The sequence below is a fragment of the Heteronotia binoei genome, chromosome 4 (assembly GCF_032191835.1).
Source record: "Heteronotia binoei isolate CCM8104 ecotype False Entrance Well chromosome 4, APGP_CSIRO_Hbin_v1, whole genome shotgun sequence".
Classification (NCBI taxonomy): domain Eukaryota; kingdom Metazoa; phylum Chordata; class Lepidosauria; order Squamata; family Gekkonidae; genus Heteronotia; species Heteronotia binoei.
The window spans coordinates 147389689-147410810 of NC_083226.1; the positions used below are offsets into that span (position 1 = coordinate 147389689).

General features: G+C 43.4%; 2 protein-coding genes across 5 annotated transcripts in view; one reads left to right on the plus strand and one right to left on the minus strand.

Moving 5' to 3' along the window:
* DDX4 (DEAD-box helicase 4) overlaps positions 1-19009 on the minus strand; it is a 71748-nt gene extending 52739 nt beyond the window's left edge. Inside the window, exons 1-2 of one of the 4 annotated variants that reach the window (XM_060235977.1) lie at positions 18759-19009; positions 3799-3932 (exon numbers count right to left, since the gene is read on the minus strand). In XM_060235977.1, the coding sequence (XP_060091960.1) occupies positions 3799-3891 (93 nt within the window). In that variant the 5' untranslated portion in view covers positions 3892-3932; positions 18759-19009. Of the gene's footprint in view, positions 1-3798; positions 3933-4087; positions 4281-18758 lie in introns of those variants that run through there. The other 3 variants (XM_060235976.1, XM_060235978.1, XM_060235975.1) reach the window with 3 other exon arrangements.
* The window catches only part of SLC38A9 (solute carrier family 38 member 9), a 69872-nt gene continuing 67616 nt past the window's right edge, over positions 18867-21122 (plus strand). Inside the window, exon 1 of the mRNA XM_060235979.1 lies at positions 18867-19018. The gene's annotated coding sequence lies outside the window, so the exon portion shown is untranslated. The remainder of the gene's footprint in view (positions 19019-21122) is intronic.

A 21122-nucleotide genomic window follows, 5' to 3' on the forward strand; every position in this document is an offset into this window, starting at 1 on the left:
TTTCCAGTCACTTAGAACATAAAAAAGCCATGTTGGATAAGGCCAATGGCCCATCCAGCCCAACACTCTGTGTCACACAGTAGCCAACCCCCCCCCCCAAGTGCCATAAAGAGGTCCACCAGTGCAGCTAGAAGCCCTTCCACTGCCCCAAGCACAAGAATACAGAGCATCACTGCCCCAGACCGAGAGTTCCAACAATAAGCTGTGGCTAATAGCCACTGATGGACCTCTGCTCCATATGCTTATCCAATCCCCTCTTGATTGCAGCTGCCACCACCTGTGGCAGTGAATTCCACATGTTAATCACCCTTTGGGCGAAGAAGTACTTCCTTTTATCAGTTCTAACCCGACTGCTCAGTAATTTTATTGCATGCCCACGAGTTCTTATATTGTGAGAAAGGGAGAAAAGTACTTCTTTCTCAACCTTCTCTATCCCATGTATAATCTTGTAAGCCTCTATCATGTCACCCAGCAGTTGACGTTTCTCCAAGCTAGAGCCCCAAGCATTTTAACCTTTCTTCATAGGGAAAATGTTCCAACCAATGTTCCCTCCAAGATGCAGTCTTGTGAGCAAAAATTCTACTTTGTGAGCAAAAATTCTATTTTGTGAGCTACTGGTATTAAAGTTGAGAGCTACTGCATAAATTATTGTGTTCTGGGGCCATTTTTCCTGAGCTAAGACAAAAATGTGTGAGTTGGAGGCTAAAAATCTGTGAGCGTGAGCTACCTCACGCTAACTCAGCTTAGAGGGAACACTGTCTCCAACCCTTTAATCATTCTAGTTGTCCTTTTCTGCACTTTTCCCAATGCTATATCTTTTTTGATGTGCGGTGACCAGAATTGTACATAGTATTCCAAATGAGACCGGACCATCAATTTATACAGGGGCATTATGATACTGGCTGATTTATTTTCAATTCCCTTCCTAATAATTCCCAGCATGGCGCTGGCCTTTTTTATTGCAATCTCACACTGTCTTGACATTTTCAATGAGTTACTGAGGAGAAAAGGAAAGCGAAAGACAAAGGTGAAAAGGAAAAATTCACCCAATTGAATGCAGATTTCCAGATAACAGCAAGGAGAGATAAGGAGATCTTCCTGAAGGAACAATGCAAAGCAACAGAGGAAAATAACAGAATGGGAAGGACAACATATCTCTTCAAAAAAATCAGAGAAATAGCCATGATGGCCATGATAAAGGACAAAAACAGCAGGGACCTAATAGAAGCAGAAGAGATTAGGAAGAGGTGGCAAGAATACACAGAAGAATTATACAAGAAGAATCTCAATGTCCTGGAAAACCATGACAGTGAAATTGCTGACCTTGAGCCAGACATCCTGGAGTGTGAAGTCAAATGGGCCTTAGAAAGCATTACTAACAACAAAGTGAGCTGAGATGACGGTATTCCAGTTGAGCTATTCAAAGTCCTAAAAGATGATGCTGTTAAAGTGATGCACACATTATGTCAACAAATTTGGAAAACCCAACACCGGCCACAGGATTGGAAAAAATCAGTTTATATCCCAATACCAAAGAAGGGTAATGCCAAAGAATGTTCAAACTATCGCACCATTTCACTCATTTCACATGCCAGCAAGATCATGTTAAAGATCTTACAAGCTAGGCTTCAGCAGTATGTAGATTGGGAACTATCAGAAGTTCAAGCTGGGTTTCGGAGAGGTAGAGGAACTAGACATCAAATTGCAAACATTCGCTGTATTATGGAGAAAGCAAAGGAGCATCAGAAAAACGTCTATTTCTGTTTCATTAACTACGCTAAAGCCTTTGATTGTGTGGATCACAACAAACTGTGGCAAGTCCTTAAAGAGATGGGAGTACCAAACCACCTCACATGTCTCCTGAGAAATCTGTATAAGGATCAAGAAGCAACTGTCAGAACAGGATATGGAACAACTGATTGGTTCAGAATAGGAAAAGGAGTTCGACAAGGATGTATAATGTCACCCTGCTTATTTAATTTATATGCAGAGTACATCATGTGGAATGCTGGCCTGGACGAAGCAGAAGCCGAAATTAAGATTGCCGGGAAGAACATCAACAACCTCAGATATGCAGATGACACCACTCTAATGGCAGAAAGTGACGAGGACCTAAAGAACCACTTGTTGAGAGTGAAAGAGGAGAGCACAAAAGTAGGATTGAAACTCAACATAAAAAAAAAAACTAAGATCATGGCATCCGGCCTCACCACACCTTGGCAAATAGAAGGGGAAGACATGGAATTAGTGACAGACTTCACTCTTCTAGGATCCAAGATCACTGCAGATAGTGACCGTAGTCATGAAATTAAAAGACGTTTGTTCCTTGGGAGGACAGCTATGGCGGAACTAGGCAGTATAATTAAAAGTAGAGACATCGCCCTGTCAACAAAAGCCCATCTAGTCAAAGCGATGGTATTTCCAGTAGTAATGTACGGACCACAAGGAAGGCCAAGAGCAGAAGAATAGATGCTTTTGAGATGTGGTGCTGGAGAAGAACCTTGGGAGTCCCTTAGACTGCAAGAAGATCAAATCAGTCAGTTCTAAGGGAAATCAACCCAGACTGTTCCCTGGAAGGTCAGATGCTGAAGCTCAAATACTTTGGCCACCAAATGAGAAGGGAACACTCACTGGAGAAGACCCTGATGCTAGGAAAGACAGAAGGCAAAAGAAGGGGACGGCAAAAGATGAAATTCTGGTTGGACAGTGTTACTGATGTAACAAACACGAATTTGAGCAGACTTCAGAGGATGGTGGAAGACAGGGGGGCCCGGCGTGACTATGTCCATGGGGTTGCAAAGAGTCGGACTCGACTGTGCGACTGAACAACAACAAAAATCTGCCATGACTGCAAGAGCTCTCTCTTGGTCAGTCTCTGCAATAATAGCAATCTCTAGAGACAATAAATTCAAGAGACATCCAAAAGTATGTATGCATACTCAGAACGCATACCCCACTGCAGTTCAACAGGGCTTATTTCCAAGAAAATGCATTAAGACTACAGTGCCAAACAAGAAGGAAAACTATGTAGTTTTACAACTGTAGCTACCAACTGGTGGACTGTGCCACTCAACTTCATTTTGTTAGTCCATTTGGATTTTGACTAGGGTTGCCAGCCCCGAAGCAAAAAAATACTGTCTATTTAATAGATGTTTCACGGGATGTTATTCAACAGGTTGTGTTATTTCATTCCACACTGTAAAAACTGCCCATTTCTACACATTAAGCCTGAATGAAATGGACATAACACTTTTATCCTTCTCAGCAACTCTAATTAGAAGCCCTGTATACAGAGACCAGTCCAGTCCCTATTAGGGTAGTCAAAATTAGAAATCCTGATTGAACACACTATGACCCTAACGTTAACCTTGATTAAGTACAAAAAGAGGGATCCTTTCCAGAAATTTCAATTACTGTAACAAACATTACTGCCACTCAGCCTTGAGTCCCAGTTACGTGATAGTTCAGTATACTCACACAGTACTTTAAACTAAAAGCAAACTAAATAGATAGTCTGCTTTCTAAAGCCCTTTGATTCAACCTTCCCCTCTGGAGACTGCGATCCTAGAGACACATTTCCTCGGAATCACTCGAACCTACTCCCGAGTAAACTCCGACTCAACTACCCATTTCCTTCCCACTCATTTCTCAACAAGCAGACAGCAGAAGTCCTTTTTGAAGACGAGATCTCACGATCGAAATGCCAAAGAACGGCTCTGGGCCTCTGTTCTGAAGACTGGGAGACACGTCGCCTATCCACCCACCCCCGGTCAACCCTCCACTTTCCTCATTACCCACCAGCGTTTGGAAATTGGGCTGGAAGGCAGGCAAGGCTCCTCTGTCGCCACCGCTGTTATCCGTGATTTCATTATCCCAGTCCTCGTCACCCATCGCGGCCCTCGGACCTTAGCCGCCCGCCGCTGTGTCTACGGCTGGGGATAAGACAGAAAGCGTTTTAGAAGCCAGACGAGAGAGAGTCACCAACCGCCTTTTAAAATTTAAGCCCTCTCCCTTCCCAGGCCTCCCCCACATCCCCGCCCACCTCAGCCACACGAGGGCCACCTGCAGGGCACCCAATTGCCCCTACCTCACAGGCGGTGACCGCTACTCTCCTTTCCCCCCCCATAAGCGCCCCCCCTCATAAACGGACACCTGGCGCTCGAGAAGGAAGCGCCACGACGATCCGTCGCTCGCCTCAGCGCCTCCTCAACAGCCAGCCAGGAGCACGTGCAACGGCTCCCCCCGCCGCCCTTTGCTGAGCAACGCTCCGCAGCCTGATCACGTGCTCCCGCCTCGCGCGTCCACCAATCGGGAGCGCAGACTCTCTTGGCGCTCACCACAAGGGGGAGGGGTGCGTGCCGGATGGGTTGTGAAGGTGATCGCAGAAGCGGAGAGAGAAAGCTGGCCTACGCTCGTCGTGGAGTTCGTGCGGGCTTGCTTCCCTCCGAAGAAGGGACTTTGTACTTTGGGCGTTGCTTGGAGCGACGCCTGGGTTTCGCTTTCGATTAACCGGAACCATGTCAGCACAGCAGCCGTGTAGTACTGGACATGGCCACATCCCTTTTATAAGGGAATTGACTGAAATCGACTTCGGAGGGTGGAACTCTCTCTCTCTTTAGGATTGCACTGCCGCTTTGCAAAACCCAGTCATAGATATGATTAATTTGCTTAGATGTTTAACTCAGTGAGGCTTAGGAAAAGTTTGCGTTTCGATGGCAGATTTGCATTTTGAGCTTCTGAAAGTTTTTCTTTCGGTGTGCGTAGAGGAAATCGTCCCTATTGAAAAACGGATAATTTGGGCGAAATATTAAGGTGATAAGCAACTCGATACTATGCGGAAGCACATCCCCATTGTGTTGAGTCAGTGTGTATCGTGCAGAATTCTGGCTGAAATACATGACTTGCGGGGAAAACACTACATCTCTTACAATCTTACAGGCTTGTTGCAGTGTTGTTAACCTCCCGGTGGCGGCTGGAGAGCTGCTGTTATAGCTGGTCTTCAAACGACAGATCAGTTCGCGCGGAGAAAATGGCTGCTTTCAAAGGTAGACTTTATGGCATTATGCTATGCCCTGCCTTCCTTAGGCTGCATCCCCAGAATCTCCAGATATTTCCCAGCCCAAGGCTGGTAACTCTAGGTTGTTGTAATCCACTCTGTGTAAACCTCAGCCTTATCTACCTGCAAACTGTTGTGTAGGCCTGGAGGAAACCGTTTAAACTAGCGTCTGTTCTAGTGGAGTTAATTATTTCAGATTATATGAATGTGGGAATATACCCGGTATCTGGTATGAAGAGATCATAATTAGGTTGCTTGCACGGTTATTGGGTCCCCTCTGGCCACCAGCGGGGATGTGGAAGGTACTTGCTAGATTCAGGCTAGGAAACTTCCGGAGATTGAGGGTAGAACCTTGGGGGGATGGGGGACCTCAGTGAGTACAATGCCATAGAGTCCACCCATCAGAGTATCAGCTTTCTTCAGGGGATCCCAATTTCCCAAGGTTTAAGCTGGAGGCTGGCATCCTTGGCTGCTTATCTTCCCAACCATAACCTCCACTATCTCATTGTTAGGTTCTCCCACATTTTATTATCATGGCCACCCTGTGATCTAGGTTAGGTTGAGAGAATGCAGTAGTCCAGTAATCAAACAAGCTTCATGGAAAATTGAAACTCAGTTTCAACAGCAATGCACTGTTTGGTTTGGCCACCCATAATGGGACATCCACACATTGCAGAAATATACAGTTTCCATCTCAGAACCTGCTGCCTTGCAATACAGAGGTAACATTGGACAGCTGCTGAGCCTCAGTTCCTTCTCACCTGTGGTCTCTATATACACTCTCCCATACTGCTGGTTGAATGCTGATGTAGACAATGAACAGTTTACAGGAAACCTGTAATATGATACAGTGTTGTTTGTTACCTCCATATAGGACTGAGCTCCAGTTGCCATAAAGCTCATTAAATGGTACTGGTGACGAGTGTTTCCTCTAAGCCAGTTGCCCCCAACCTTTTTGGCACCAGGAACCGGTTCTGTGGAAGACAATTTTTCCACAGACTGGGGAGGCGGGGCGCTGAGGATTTTGCCACCCCAGGCTCCCCCCCCCCCATGCCACATCCCTGCCCCCCCATGGGGGGGGGAACTGGGGCTGTTTCTGCCTCCCTCTCCCATTTAAAGAGTCTATAAATGAGGGGTAGGCTAAAGTCACAGCAGCACTGCCCCTTCTACTGGTCTGGGACCCTGTAAGGGGAGGCAGCCTTTGAGTGAGGCTGTGCTGCCTCTTTAGTTCAGGACTGCTCTGCCTCAATCTGTGGCCCAGTTGCTAGCAGGCCACGGACTGGTACTGGTCCATGGCCCAGTGGTTGGGGACCCCTGCTCTAAGCAGGAGATTTGTGAGCAAAAATTCTACTTTGTGAGCTACTGGCATTAAAGGTGAGCGAGTGATTTGGCTGCTGCATAAATGAGTTTGCTCTGAGGCCATCCTTTCTGGCTATGACAAAAATGTGTGAACTGGAGGCTAAAATCCTGTGAGCTAACTTGCACTAACTCAGCTTAGAGGGAACACTGCTGGTGACATATCACAGACTTGCCTTAACTCACTATAAGCCTCAGATCCCACTCGCTTCAATATGCAGGGTTGAACCCAATTCACTGTATTTGCACAAACAAAGCAGTTTGGTTTTTTTTAAAGCCCCCCCCCCCCAAAAAAAAAAACCCCTTCTGCCTGGAAGATTTTCAAATAACAAGTTTCTGTGTTCTTTCTTTCATAGAGTGACAAAATGCTGTTTTGTTCCCAGATTACAGCTAAAATAAAAATCTCATTTGTTTTCTATAATAGTGATCTAACAAGAAAACATAACAGATGGGACATACTAAAATGAATGACAGGATTCAGGATAACAGGTAGTAGCTTAACCTAAAAGGTTTAAAATGTGCTTTAATAATAACCATATAAGATATAGCACTAAGTTTTTTTAAATCTTAGAACTGAGGGGGGGGGGTGGAGTCCAGGCTCCTGTGTCTTTAATAACTATAGATATTCAGTAGCAGATAGTTCACCTGTTCAATGTTTCCAATTATTTACCTGTTAAAGATACAGGAATCATATCAGAAATAGACCTTAATTACCTTTAAATGCCATGGGTTTTGCTTATGAGAAAAAATGCATGGATCATGATGCATGTTTTGGTATCCTCTCCAATTTGAAGGGGGGTCTTTATAGCTAAAACTTGGTGAAGAGAATTAGTAAGGCCTAGCATACATGCTGAACAAATTTTGTTCATAAATAGTGAAATAAATTAATCCTGCAAAATTTGGTATCTGGTGATATTCCATTGTGATGGCAAAAGACTTCTCTGAGTACGTTTTCTTACACTGGAACAAATTTTGTTAGTCTCAAAAATGCCAGTAAACTTTTATTTTGTGGCAATAAACTAATATGGCTAACCTTCTGGAATTATTGCTAAAGATAGTTTCATGAAGTCATAATAGAAGCACCCCAGTTCTATATAGTGTTGCCAGCTTTCTGTAGAAACAGGCTTAATGACCATGTAATATTAGCTTCAGCTGCCTTTTCCCACGCATTCAACCTCCATTGAAAGGGACAGAACTTTTTTCTCAAGGCCTGTTGGTAACCCTTATCCTAATTCAGGGCTTTCCAATCCTGTTTGAAAAAAACAAGTGGATGCCACCATGAAATGGCTGCCATGGGAAGCAAGTGGATGCCACCATGAAATGGCTGCCATGGGAAGCAAAATCAATCACAAAATGAAGAAAATGGTTGCTTTGGAAGGTAGACTCTGGTATTATACCCCACTGAAGTCTCTCCCCCTCTCAAACCCTCCCTTTCTCAGCCTCTACCCCAAAATCTTCAGGTATTTCTGAATCAGAGCTGGCAGCCCTATGAAGTCCTCTATTTCAGTGGTCCCCAACCTTTCTGGCACCAGGGACCGGTTTTGTGGAAGACAATTTTTCCACAGACCAGTTGGGGTGGGGGTGCAGGGGGTTTTGCTGCCTCAGAATGCTCCACATCCTATCCCTGCCCCCCATGGGGGTCTTTAAATGAAGGATAGGCAAAGGTCACTGCCACGCTGCCCCTTCCACCCACCCCAGGACCCAGGCGAATTAAAGAGGTAGTACTTCAAAGTGAGGCTACGCTTCCTTTTTCATCTGCCTGGACCTGGGTGGGCGAAAGGGGCAGTGTGGTGCCTCTCTGCCTCACTCCGCAGCCTGGTTGCTAACAGGCCACAGACTGGTACTGGTCCATGGACAAGAGGTTGGGAACCCCTGCTCTATTTAACTCAGAGTTATAACCACAGCAGTGCTCCACAAGAAGCAACAATGTTCACTTACGTGTGGGTTGTGCAAGCTTGCTTTTCAGCTCTAATAAATTTTAAATTACATTTAAATGTCAGCTCAAATTCTTGTTAATTACAATAACTTCATTGTATCAGTCTCTATACAGAGAATCAACTCTAATTTCAAACCTGGCCTAAGAAAACTTAGAAAATAGCACTTCCAGGTTTATTCAGGGGGTTTTTTGTAGCAGGAACTCCTTTGCACATTAAGCCACACACCCCTGATGTAGCCAATCCTCCAATTCCTTACAGGTTCTTAGTACAGGGCCTACTGTAAGCTCCAGAAAGATTGACTTCATCGCAGGGGGGGGGGGGCTAATATGCAAAGAATTCCTGCTACAAAGAAGCCCTGATTTTAATTATTTATACACTAAAGCATCCTGAATATTTAATATTAAACATACTACAACAGAAGTGTCAAACTCCTGGCCTGTGGGCCAGAAGCGGCCTGCAAAGGGCTTTAATCAGGCCTGCGGCTCTTTTCTCCCCATTCCCTCCCCTGCCTGTCCTCACCCTTTCAGGATTGAGCTGCAGGAAGCAGGGTTGCCTTCATTGACACTGGCGTCTCTGGGCTCCATTGAAACAAAGAAAAAAAACATTGCAAAGAAAATGTGAAGTGGATTTTCCATTCCCAGAGTAGTCTGTGGCCAGAAAATCCATTCTGTGTTTTCTTCAGTACTTTTTGTATGTACTGAAACAGTTTGTTCCCCCCCCCCCACTCTAATATCTGTATGATTTAGTTTGGTCCTATTGCTTAGAGCATTTGTTTTAGTTTTCAGAGTTAATGCCAAAAACCAGCAGCTTCAGCCATCTCCTTGCAAATGGCTGGTGTTCTGAGACAGCTTCTCTCTGCTGAATGGTCTGGAATGGGTGCTTTGAGTGAGTACTCTAACTTGGGAACACACAACCAAAGTCAAAGGGGAACATTACACCTGGAGAACCAAAGGCATTCCGAGTAGACCAAGGGGCAGGGGTAGGGAGAGAAGCTTGCAGTGCCCTGCCATTTCATGCCTTCCTATGCTCACAGCATTTTATATATTTTTTAGTTTATTTCTTTTTCTGCTGTGATATTTTATTTTTTAAAAATTGCATTCCCAAATCCCACTATTCCCCCACCTCTCCATTTTAGGCAGGCATCTTTTAAGGATGGGGCGGGTGGGAGGGTTTGGGACCAATCATGGTTCTAGAGTTCTATAAACACACACACTCTCCTGCAATGCAAAACAAGGACAGATGGCTGCTCAGTATCTGTTCAGTCACAATGAAGCCAAGACAGCCTCTGTAACCTCATAATAGTCCATGTTCTCTAGGACATTAGAGAATTTCTATGAAAGGGCAGCATTTCTGGACTATCCTCAGTAGAAGCAAGACTTCTCAAGAGTCAGCTTCCTCCCAGGGCCTGCTTGACTGAGGGGTGCTGCATTCTCATGCTGCGTCAGTTGAGGGACCCAGCATCTTCTCATTAGGGGAGGCACCTACAGAAGATGGAGTTGTAGGGATTAAGAAGTACCCTCTCATTAGGAGAGGCTACCTGCCAAATGTAGAATACAGTGATGTAGAGTTACATTCCCATTCTGAATTGTAGAGCACACTCTCATTAGGCTACCTGCCAAAGGTAGAAGACAGCAATAAAGGTTAAAATTCCCTTTCAGGATCCAGAAGCACCCTCTTGTTAGGAGAGGCTACCTGGCAAAGATAGAAGACAGCAAGGATCTGGGAATGTTCTGCCCAGTGTACAATGGGACCAGGATCTAGGCTTATATTGGCGAGAGGAGGATGTAACATTCAAGTTCCAAAAGGCCTTAAGTGGCCTTAATGTTCTTGTCCATTTCTTGGAAAGCAGTACCCATAGTGGCATGGAACAAACCCACTCCATCAAATTGAAGGTCTTCAATGGCTCTTTTTGTGTCTGGATTAAGTCCCATAGAGCATAGCCAGGAGAGGCATCACAAGGCAATTGCTGATGTGAGAGTTTTGGCAAAGGTGTGAAGGTTGTATTTGACAGAATTGACATCTTGTTTGGCCACCATCATGCCTTCCTTTTGAATTTTTTTCTAGCATCTACTTTTTGTCTTCTGGGAGAGAAGGTAATAGCACAGTAAGTTGGTCCCAAAGAGTGAACTGGTAGCGCCCAAGACAAGTGAGGTAGTTGCCATTCTTGATGCCTAGAGCTGCTGTGGGTAGAATTTTCTGTGAAAGGAGTCTAATCTCTTGCCTTCCTTATCTAATGGTGAGGAAACAGTGTGCTTATCCTTGGAAAAGGATGTCACTACCAGAGAGTTGGTCTTGGAGACAAGGGTGTGAATGTACTGATGACCACCTAAAGATCATCAATTATAGGTAAGCAACCTGTTGTTGTTTTTCAAGAACCGGGAGCACCCTCTCATTAGGAGAGGCAGCCTGCCAAAGGTAGAAGATGGAGCAGGTCACATTCTCTTTCAGGATCCAGGTGCACCCTCTCACTTGGAAAGGCTAACTGCCATAGGTTGGCGAAGGCAATGTAAGTAACATTCTTTTCAGAATCCAGGTGCACATTTGGAGAAGCTACCTGCTAAAGATAGAAGATGAGGTATGTAACATTCCCTTTCAGAATCCAGGAACACCTCTCATTTGGAGAGGCTACCTGCCAAAGGTAGAAGATGGTAGGTAACATTCCTATTCAGAATCCGGGAGCGCCCTCTCATTTGGAGAGGCTACCTGCCAAAGAAAAAAGATGAGGTAGGTAACATTCTCTTTAAGGATCTAGTTGCACCCTCTCATTTGGAGAGGCTCCCTGCCAAAGGTAGAAGACGAGGTAGGTCACATTCCCATTCAGAATCCAGGAGCACCCTCTCATTTGGAAAGGCTAACTGCCCAAGGTAAATTACAAGGTAGGTAATATTCCCATTCAGAATCCAGGAGCTTCCTCTCATTTGGAGAGGCTACCTGCCAAAGGTAGAAGATGAGGAAGGTAACATTCTCTTTCAGGATTCAGAAGCACCCTCTCATTAGAAGAGGCAATCTGCCAAAGGTAGAAGACAACAGCTGTTCAACTAGTTCCTTGTTGTCACTGCAGTGTCCACTATTTTAACCAGAGAGCGCAGGCTGCTTTGCCAATTTGGAGCTGAGGAAGAATTTTTCCCCAAGACCCAGGTTTTTTGCTTTCTCTGCACTGCTTTCATTGGTCAGTTGCCCTGTCTTGGATGGTAACTGACACAATGTGTTAAAATCAAATTTAATCTAATAAAATGTCATACTTTAACCATGTCACATAGGTTTTGTGTCTGTCTTTACTGCCTGGAATTGTCTCTTTTGTAATGTGCTGAGTATTTCTGACCATGGGATTTTACCCAGCATAGTTCTAAGTTTATCAAAGTTTGCCTTTCTGAAGTCCAACCTATAAGTCTGACTACTTATATAGCTTTTCCCTCTCCTAAGACTGTGAATTCCAAAACCATATGGTCACTACTGCCCAGGGTGCCCATTATTTCCACTTCTTCAATCAATTCTTCCTTGTTTGTGAGAATCAAATCCAAGATAGCACTTTCTGGAAAAGGAAGTTGTCAGCAAGACAAGTCAGGAATCTATTTGATTTTTCATTTTTAGCAGACTTCTTAAAATGCAGCACCTCGTGAGGAAAAATTTCACCGGACACTGCCAAGGTGGAGCGTGAGGGCCACTGTGACATAGTGGTTAGACCAGGGTTCAAATTCCCATTTGTGCCATGGAAGCTTGCTGGGTAACCACAAGCCAGTCACACTACAGCTGCCAACCTCCAGGTCTCCCATTATCAGAGTTGATGTCCAGTAACCAAAATCAGTTCCCCTGGAGAAAATGGCTGCTTTGGAAGATTAACTCTATGGTGTTAAACTTGCTGAGGTGAGGTCTCCCTTCCCCAAACTCCACCCTTTCCAGGCTCTACTGCCTCCCCAAATCTCCCAAGTATTTCAGAACCCAGAGCTGGCAACACCCTACCTCACAGGGTTATTGTGAGGATATAATAGAAGAGAGGAGAGGGATGCAAGCCACTCTGAGTCCTCATTGGGGAGAAAGTTGGGTATTGCTCAGTTAATCAGTATGTGTTTTTAAAAGCCCACCATCTTGTAGGCAGATGACAAAATAATTCTACTATACCAGAGATGCAATTGATGCTTAGCAGCATAAAAGTCAGTAGACAAGCTTAAAAAGTAAGGCATCTGCCACAAGAAAAATAGGGGTGCATGGAAATAAATTCAGATTTCAGTATGCATGAGAAAAATCAGGCTATACCAGTCAAAATAATCCAACATAGTACGCAAGCTTTCACCCCCTTCAGAATTCAACAGGTCTCCCACTGTTACAGTTGATCTCCAGTAACCAAGATCAATTCCTCTGGAGAAAATGGCTGCTTTGGGAGGTGGACTCTATGATGTCATACCTGCTGAGGCCCCTCCCTTCCCCAAACTCCACCCTCTCCAGGTTCCACCCCCCAGTCTCCCAAATATTTCATAATCTATATCTGGCAATGCTAAGTCACATTCTACATCACAGGGTTTTTTGTTTTTTTAAACCAAAATATTAATATTTCATACATATATTTAAAAAGAACAAGAAAAATATGAACACTAGAAATGGGAAAGGAAAATAAAGCAGAGAAACATATTTACTGTTTAACCAATTCCAGAAATATCTTGGCAGCAAAGCAAAATACAATTACAACAAACCAACTTATTTGTCTTAATCGTAACCTTTCAACCAACCTTTTTTGTCTATATTATATAAATTTATTTACACACCCTTACTCATCAGCTCCACAGATCATAAACTCATTTTCCCCCCTTTAAATGCAGAAAAGGGGTTTCCAGCTAGCAGTGAAAGTAAAATGTTGTGGGAAAGGTTCAAAAGCCTGGTTGGTGATATTTTTGTGTTAACCTATTGATCAATTCTAATACAGCAATTTTCTACTGGGGCCTCCCTTTAAATAATGTAGGGCAGGAGTCCCCAATCCCCAGGCTGTGGACCAGTACCAGTCCATGACCTGTTAGCAACCAAGCCGCAAGTTGTATAATTATTTCATTACATATTGCAATGTAACAATAATAAGAAGACGATGTTGGATTTATATCCTACCATCCACTTCGAATCTCAGAGTGGCTCACAATCTCCTTTATCTTCCTCCCCCCACAACAGACACCATGTGAGGTGGGTGGGGCGAGAGAGCTCTGCAAGAGTTATGACTGACCCAAGGCCATTCCAGCAGCTTCAAGTGGAGGAGTGGGGAATCAAACCCAGTTCTCCCAGATAAGAGTCTGCACACTTAATCACCACACCAAAATAAAGTGCACAATTATATCATCCCAAAACCATCCCCTTTGCCGCTGGTCCATGGAAAAATTGTCTTCTGCAAAACTGGTCCCTGGTGCCAAAAAGGTTGGGGACCACTGATGTAGGGCATAACAAATAACTTGTCTGCAGCCTCTGCTAACAAAGCATTGTATTGTAACGCAGGATCTGTATTTAAATAAAGTTTGTATAGTATAGGAGATGCAGCACAGAAAACACATGTTTCTTGTACTTTCTGTTATCCATACAGATTGTTGCTGTTTTGCCATCAAGTCACAGCTGATTTACGAACACCTTGTGATGGGCAGCCCTTAAAACAGGCTTTAAAATGCTGCACTATCAGAATACTGGGAGGTGAAGAGTTAATTCTCAAGAATGGAGAACTCTGAGTGGCAGGCTACTCCAAGCACTCTGATTAGCCAGCTCCAGCTAAAGGCAGATATTTTTATTGGCTGGGTGCTGAAGGGGAATGGACATTCTGACAAATTCCTGATTTGAGAGAAGAGAGATGATTCTGTACCTTAACTGTTGAACGTTTGCTCTGAGGAAGAATTTAGCTGAAGAACTGAAAGAGTCTGAGTCTTAGCACATGTAGAAACCTATTTTAGACACAAGAACGGGAAATGAAATTTGACAAGATTGTTGGGTAGCGAGAAGAGACTCCCATTCAGGTCAAAGGAAAAGGGATATAACTTCCAGGGAAATAAGAAGAATCCCTGCCCAGTTAGAGAGAGTTATCTCTGGGAGGATGTGATCCCTGGTCTGTTGTGAAAGGAAACTACTTGAGACATCTCAAGAACTAGATAGAAAGTAGGGATTAAAGGAAGGGAGGTACTGAAAGAAGGTTCCAGCCTCAATAATAAGAGGAGAAATAGGAAACTCTATTAAGAAGCATTGTAGTGTATGGAAAACACAGGATAAAAGCCTTTCAATATTATTAAGATCACAATAACTAAGAAAGTAATCTTCAATAGCTCTCATTTGCCTGTATAAAGAATTACAATTGGTGCAATCACTGATTTTTGCCTTGGAGTTAACAACTCGTGATCACAGTTGATGTCTCCCTGTCTTTTATATACAGTCTTCTGTTCTCGTTGACTTTCACATTGTCTCAAGTGCCATTTGAAGGGGTTCAACCCAAGAAGGGTCCTTATTTTTCCCTGAGATTCCAGGGGCAGGCAAAAAGCCAAATTATATCTCTATGACAGGGTGGGACGCACAGTCTTTTGAAGACAAAGAAGAAAACCATGTTATTGGGGGCGGCTCAGTCACAGAAGGGAACAAAATTTTGGAGAGAAAATCTACCTCTGGGGGAGGGAAGTGTGAGGGGCCATCATAGGGGTTTTCAAAGCAAGAGACTTTCAGAGGTGGTTTGCCATTGCTGGCCTTTTTGTCACAATGATGGTATTCCTTGGAGATCTCCCATCCAAATATGAACTCGGTCTTATGAACTCGGGCTATCCCGGTCATTGCATTTGTACATATTACTCAATTATAACACATGAAGTAATGCCCCCCTCCATATCTGCCTATTCTTGCATCTGAAGAAGTGGGCTGTAGTCCACTAATGGTCATGCTTAAGCTATTTATCACATGGTTCATGGAGAAATTAATTCATTCTTTGGAGGTTTGAAATGATCAAAAGCTTTGTTCTGAGATTTAAAAGTTTCAAGTTCTGCCCCCCCCCCTCCAAGCAGGGAACAGAGATTTGGAGGAATTAAATACTTAATTAAATAAATCAAAAGCTTTTCTGATCTGGCCAGTGGATGAGGAAAAGAGAGGGGATAAAACTCAGGGGAGTGAGGAGAAAGCACTTTTGGGTGTAGAGTCCATCAAAGCAGACCGAAGTCTTAGCTGAGGTCTGGAGGAAGCGACCATGTGCTGGCCTGAGGAGCTGAAGGAAACTTCAAGGTAAAGGACACTCTGTGGAAATCTGTAATGTCCTAAGCTAAGGAGTCTGTCTGATATTTTAACATCTGATAGGTATAGAGAGAGGGACAGAGGAATTGAATTTGATCAATTTCTTTTGAATCCCTTGCTCAGTCTGGTGCTATGCTAAAAGTAGGCTTGTGAACACTTTCTCTTTAATAAATACTTTATAACTTTTGATGCTGGTAGTGGTTCTTTTCTCTGTACCACATAGAGTGCCAGCATCATGAACATGCTATTTTAAAAGTATTGCCAAGGAAAGGCCGTCAGCTGGCAAGTGGCTATTCCTCCAGAGGCTCACAAAGCAGTAAACGGTCCCCATGGTGAGCAGATGCTGGGCAGTGGGAGACACAGAAGCAAGGCCTCAGAACTTGGAAGGAAAGCCAGGAGTCCTGTCCCTCCCAATGGGTAATTCCTGTAAAGATCAGGTGGTCTGATTCAAAGCTACAAAGAGCAGAAGGGTGTGGGTGTGAAAACCTTATTGTAACACAGCCCTGAATGTCAAGGCCACATTGAGACATGCTATGATGTCAAGTTTAGAGCCCTGAACCAGTAATTTTGGTTTTCATGTGGACATGGTTGCCTCGCTGTGCCACGCCTTGCCGCCCTTCCACCGCCCTCCATGGTGCCTCCCCTTCCTTCTCTTCCTCCCTCCCAATCTTTAATGCCATTGCCCAGGGAATCGGCAGCAAAGCATCGAAACCAGGGCTCTTTCAAGGTGCCCCCCACCCCTGCCAATCAGTGGTTGCCACTGCCACTTCTTCCCCAATTCCCTCCCATGTGATCCAGGAGGAAGTGGGGAGGAAGCGGCGGTGGCAGCCACCACTTTTTCAGTAGCTTGCTGATCCTTCCTTTTGCCGCCGCCCCAGCACTGATGGTCCGGAGAGTGCCGGAAGGCTGGCATAGGAGTACCAGCCTCCCTGCCACTTTTCCTGCTGATCAGCGGGGGTGGGGGTGCCTTGAAGGAGCTCCAGGACCCAGTGCTTTGTCGCTGGTTCCCCGAGCTTTAAAAAGTAAGTGGGTGGGTGGGGGAAGCAGACAACTAGGGATTTGCTTAGTTTGCCTAGTGGGCAAGCTGGCCCTGGGCTCCTAGCACCTGCCTAATGACATGTTAATTTTTTACACCCCTTTTCCATAATAAAACCTTACTTCCATCCAGTGTTCCCTCTAAGCTGAGTTAGCATGAGCTAACTCACAGATTTTTAGCCTCCAGCTCACACATTTTTGTCTTAGCTCAGGAAGGATGACCCCAGAGCACAATAATTTATGCAGTAGCTCACAACTTTACCTGTAAAGTTTTTGCTCGCAAGACTCTGTAGCTTAGAGAGAACTTTGCTTCCATCATACTTTTAAAATCATTTAATCCTATATGGCCACAGTAGCATAATGAAGATTTCCATCTGTCTGCTTTCTATGTTTTATATATTTTCCCTTTTTGCAGGGCGGGGGGGCGGAATATTAGAAGTTTGTCAAATCTTAAGAGTTCAGCAGCGTCCTGAAACTTGGAAGAATACACAAGTCTATTCTTTCTTTGCCATTCTATCATGAGACTAACTTGTTCTAGCAAGTACACCCACAGGGAGGGGTTGTCAGTCTCCAGACAGGAGATTCTCAGGTCTTAATTTAATTTTTTGTCCTTCCCAGTACCATTTAGTCTGACTCTTGGGAAATGGCAAGCTGGGGTGGTCATTGCATCTGTACATACTGTGTGGAGGAGGAAATCCAACCTAGTAGTTGGTCATTAAAAGCCTGTTTGAATCTGAAAGCGTAAAATTAGAACACTCAAACCACACTCAGAAGCCATAAACCTTTCTAAACTAGAAGTCAGATCCAAGCCTAGTGAAGCTATAAACTGCAGAAGCAGAGCAGGGGTGGAGGGAGAACTATTGCAACCAGGGGTCATTTTGTAGAAAAAGAGGTGCCAGAGCTCATTAGCACAACTCATCTACCTTAAAATACTTCTTGAATTGTAATTTACATAATAAAACCTTACTCCCATCATACTTTTAAAATCACTTTATCCTATATGGCCACAATGGCATAATGAAGATTTCCATCTGTCTGCTTTCTATGCTTTATATATTTCCCTTTTTTTTGTTGGGAAAAATATTAGAAAGTTTGTCAAACCTTAGAGTTCTGCAAAATTCTCACAGGGGATTTGAACAATGGAGCCCAGAAGCAATTTTGGGCAGGTTGGTGGGGGGGGGGGTAAGAAAGAAAGAGCACAATAAAATTTAGAGGTTCCAGAGCTCTGCTCCTGTGAGCTCCTGCCCAAAATGAAGCCTGATTGCAACACAGGTCTGAATGCAGGACTGCATTAAGACATGCTACGCCAAGATAAAGATTCCCCAAACCAGTAATTTAATTTCGAGCTCCCTCATAATTTGGACCCTAAATTGCCGTTTACTTAGCTTTAGCATAAATCCAGACATACAATTCAATGTAAAGGGTAGGCAAAAAAAAAAGTATCAGTTAGGTTTGCCAGCCTCCAGGTGGGGCCTGGAGATCTCCCACTTTTACAACTGATCGCCAGCTGGCAGAGATCAGCTCCCCTGGAGAAAACGGTTGCTTTGAAGGATGGAACCTATGGCACTGTACCATGCTGAGGCCCCTCCCCTGCCTCTCCCAGATCCACCCCAAAGTCCCCAGGTATTTTTGAACAGAGACCTGGCAACCCTATCAATAGCATCCATATGTCTAAAATAATGAAAACATTTTAGCTATATATGTATATATGGAGCAACAACGTGCTGTATTTAATATTAAGCAGCTTTGTCGTGTTGTTTATTGTATGCATTGTACCGTTTTACTGCAGGGTTTTTAAAAAATTCTAGAGTCTGCCTTGAGTATCAGAGAGAAATGAAATAAAATAAACAGATTAACATTTCCCGTCTTACAAAAATTGTTCCCTTTCCGTTCCGTGTTCCTTATATGTCCTTACATATGTTCTGTTACAATATTTAGGGTTTTAAAATAATAATGTGTATTTTCCCCCAAAACAGAACCCAAAACCTTGCACATTGTTTGCCTAGTCGGAGTGTTCTGACAACAGACCTATGTCGAAAGGAAAGCCACTACATAAATCACATAATAGCAAAACACATGAACACAAACATTCCGAGAAAGTACTTCAAATAGGCTCTCGCGCCGTGCAAAATGTGTAAAAATCGAACCGGAAGTCACGGATGGCATGAGACGCTAGGCTTCTCTCTTCTCTTGCTTCCTCTATGCTGCTAGTCCTAGTTGCTTTGCATTAAAAACTGGAGTGGAATGCCACTTCTATGGCAGACCGGAAGTGCTGATGCATGGAGTTCAGTCCCGTCTCTATGCTTAGAGCGGCAACAATTCTTCCTGTTTATCGATTGCGGTTAAGAGATATTCAGCCAAGGGAGTTGCGAATGTTCTACACGAGAATCAGCGGAAGGGATTCCAGGTAGAGAATCAGCCCTTTTATTTGGTTCGGACAACACTCAGTGGGTTTTTGTACCTTAGGTTGTAATTCTATGCGAGTAGGACTCGGTGAATTCATGCAATTACCATCAAGTGCCTGCGTTAGAATGAGCCGCATTAAGTGGTAATCATTTTTAACTGTAGTCTTCATTCTTTTCTCTTTTCTTTTTTAAAATCAGTGTAGGAGTTGAGATTTAGCAGCAATGGTAAATTACAAGCAATGCCATCTTTAAGCCTTTATACCATTCTAACTCGGTGGGCTCCAATAGAATTAGAAGGTTGTGACTGTTTTAGAACACAACAGAAGTTTAGTTGGATATTTTTAAAGCAAAAAAGCATAACATTTCAAATTGGTAGGAAACTTTCCTTAATCATTTAATTTTCAGTGGAATGAATGATCTAACTAATGGTGATTTTGTCATGTCTTTCACAATGAAACCTTTAATTTTAAATATTGAGAACTTAAAAGGAAAACTTTGTTGTACTCTAGCTAAAAGTAAAGCTATTTTGAGCCCAATTAATTTTAGCAGAAGAAAATTAAATTGTGCTTAACTGTTTTATTGAAATAAATGAGGTTTTAAGAAGTGCTTTGCTTATGTTGGAAATTAGTGTATTAAGTTTTCTTATTTGTAGTGAATAAGAAACTGAAATATTCAAAATTTATATTTCCCAAAATGTATTTATTTAATACACTGATATGTATTTGTCGCTTTGTAGTTAATTTGTTGGACTAGTTTTGGACACCCAGGTTTGAAGACCACATCTACCATGGAAGGTCACTATGGCTAGTCATACACCCTCAGTCTAATTCAGAGGATTGTTGTTGAGAGAATAAAATGGGAGAGAGAAGAATGAATCTCTAAGATGCTTTGGGGCCCTGTTGGAGAAGAAATCTGAGTAATAATCATAAACAAATATGTGTGTGTGTGTGTGCGCGCGCGCACTGCCTCTCCACTGCCTCTCTCCTTTCTCTGGATCTTGCTAAGTTTCTATATGTTGCCGACCTTGACAGGAAGAAACTTAATGCTGTTTGTATTTGAAAGAAGGTGCCCTTAGTTAAGTGTTGCCTACGTCAGATAATTTTATTACTATTTTGATGGTTGTACATAGTTTTATATTGTTGTGTTATATTTTGGCTTGGTGTTGTGTTGTACTGTTATTGATGAGTTGTTGTTGTTGATTGGCCTAGAGCCGCAATAAACTGACTGACTGACTGACTGACTGCCTCTCCAGAGACCTGTTTGAGGCAACTTGAAACTAAAAACAATTAAAACCCCACTTAAAAAGCCATTAAACAAGCCACTAAAATGAGCTGATGCGCATCAAATGAGCAGATGCTGATCAAAACAAATCAACAAATAAGCTGATACTGGTACAACAAGCCAAGGCATAACAGCAGCATACCATACACACTGAACAGGCCAAAATGGTGTAGGAAAATGTTCCTTGGGTTAGAAATATTCTGCAAAATTTTGTACTGAATTACTTAGCTAAAAGCTTGGGTAAAAAGGAATGCTTTAGCCTGGCACCTAAAAGAAAGGTAGGCACAAGGCAAACCTCACAGAGGAGGGTGTTCTGGAGGTGAAGTGTCACCACTGAAGAAAGCTATGGGGGTGCAAAGAACAGTGCTTCAGTAGAGGATTTCAACTGATGGGTTGGATGATATGAGCAGAAGCAGACCTTCAAGGATCTTGGCCTCCAGGCATTTAAAGATAAAAATCAGCACTTTGAATTGTGCCTGGAAACAAATGGACATTCAGTGCAGACCTTTCAGCACAGAGATAATAAAAGAATTCCATCCAAAAATGTATGCCCAAAGTTGCTCATAAAAGTGTTAATACCCATATAATAACTTTTAAAAGTAACTGTTAAACAAGCCTGAAAAACAAGGATAAAATTCTTGTTGTAAGGGCTTCTGGGCTAGATTGTGTGTTCTGCACACCTCAGAAGAGTTTTAGTGAGGGATGTAGATCAAGACGAGGGAAGCTTCACAAAGTTTCTTACTAAATACACTTGTGACCATCTGAAGTCCCTCCAGTGATCTTAGAGTATGCACAAAAATGTATGAGTGTAAACAGTCTCTTGTG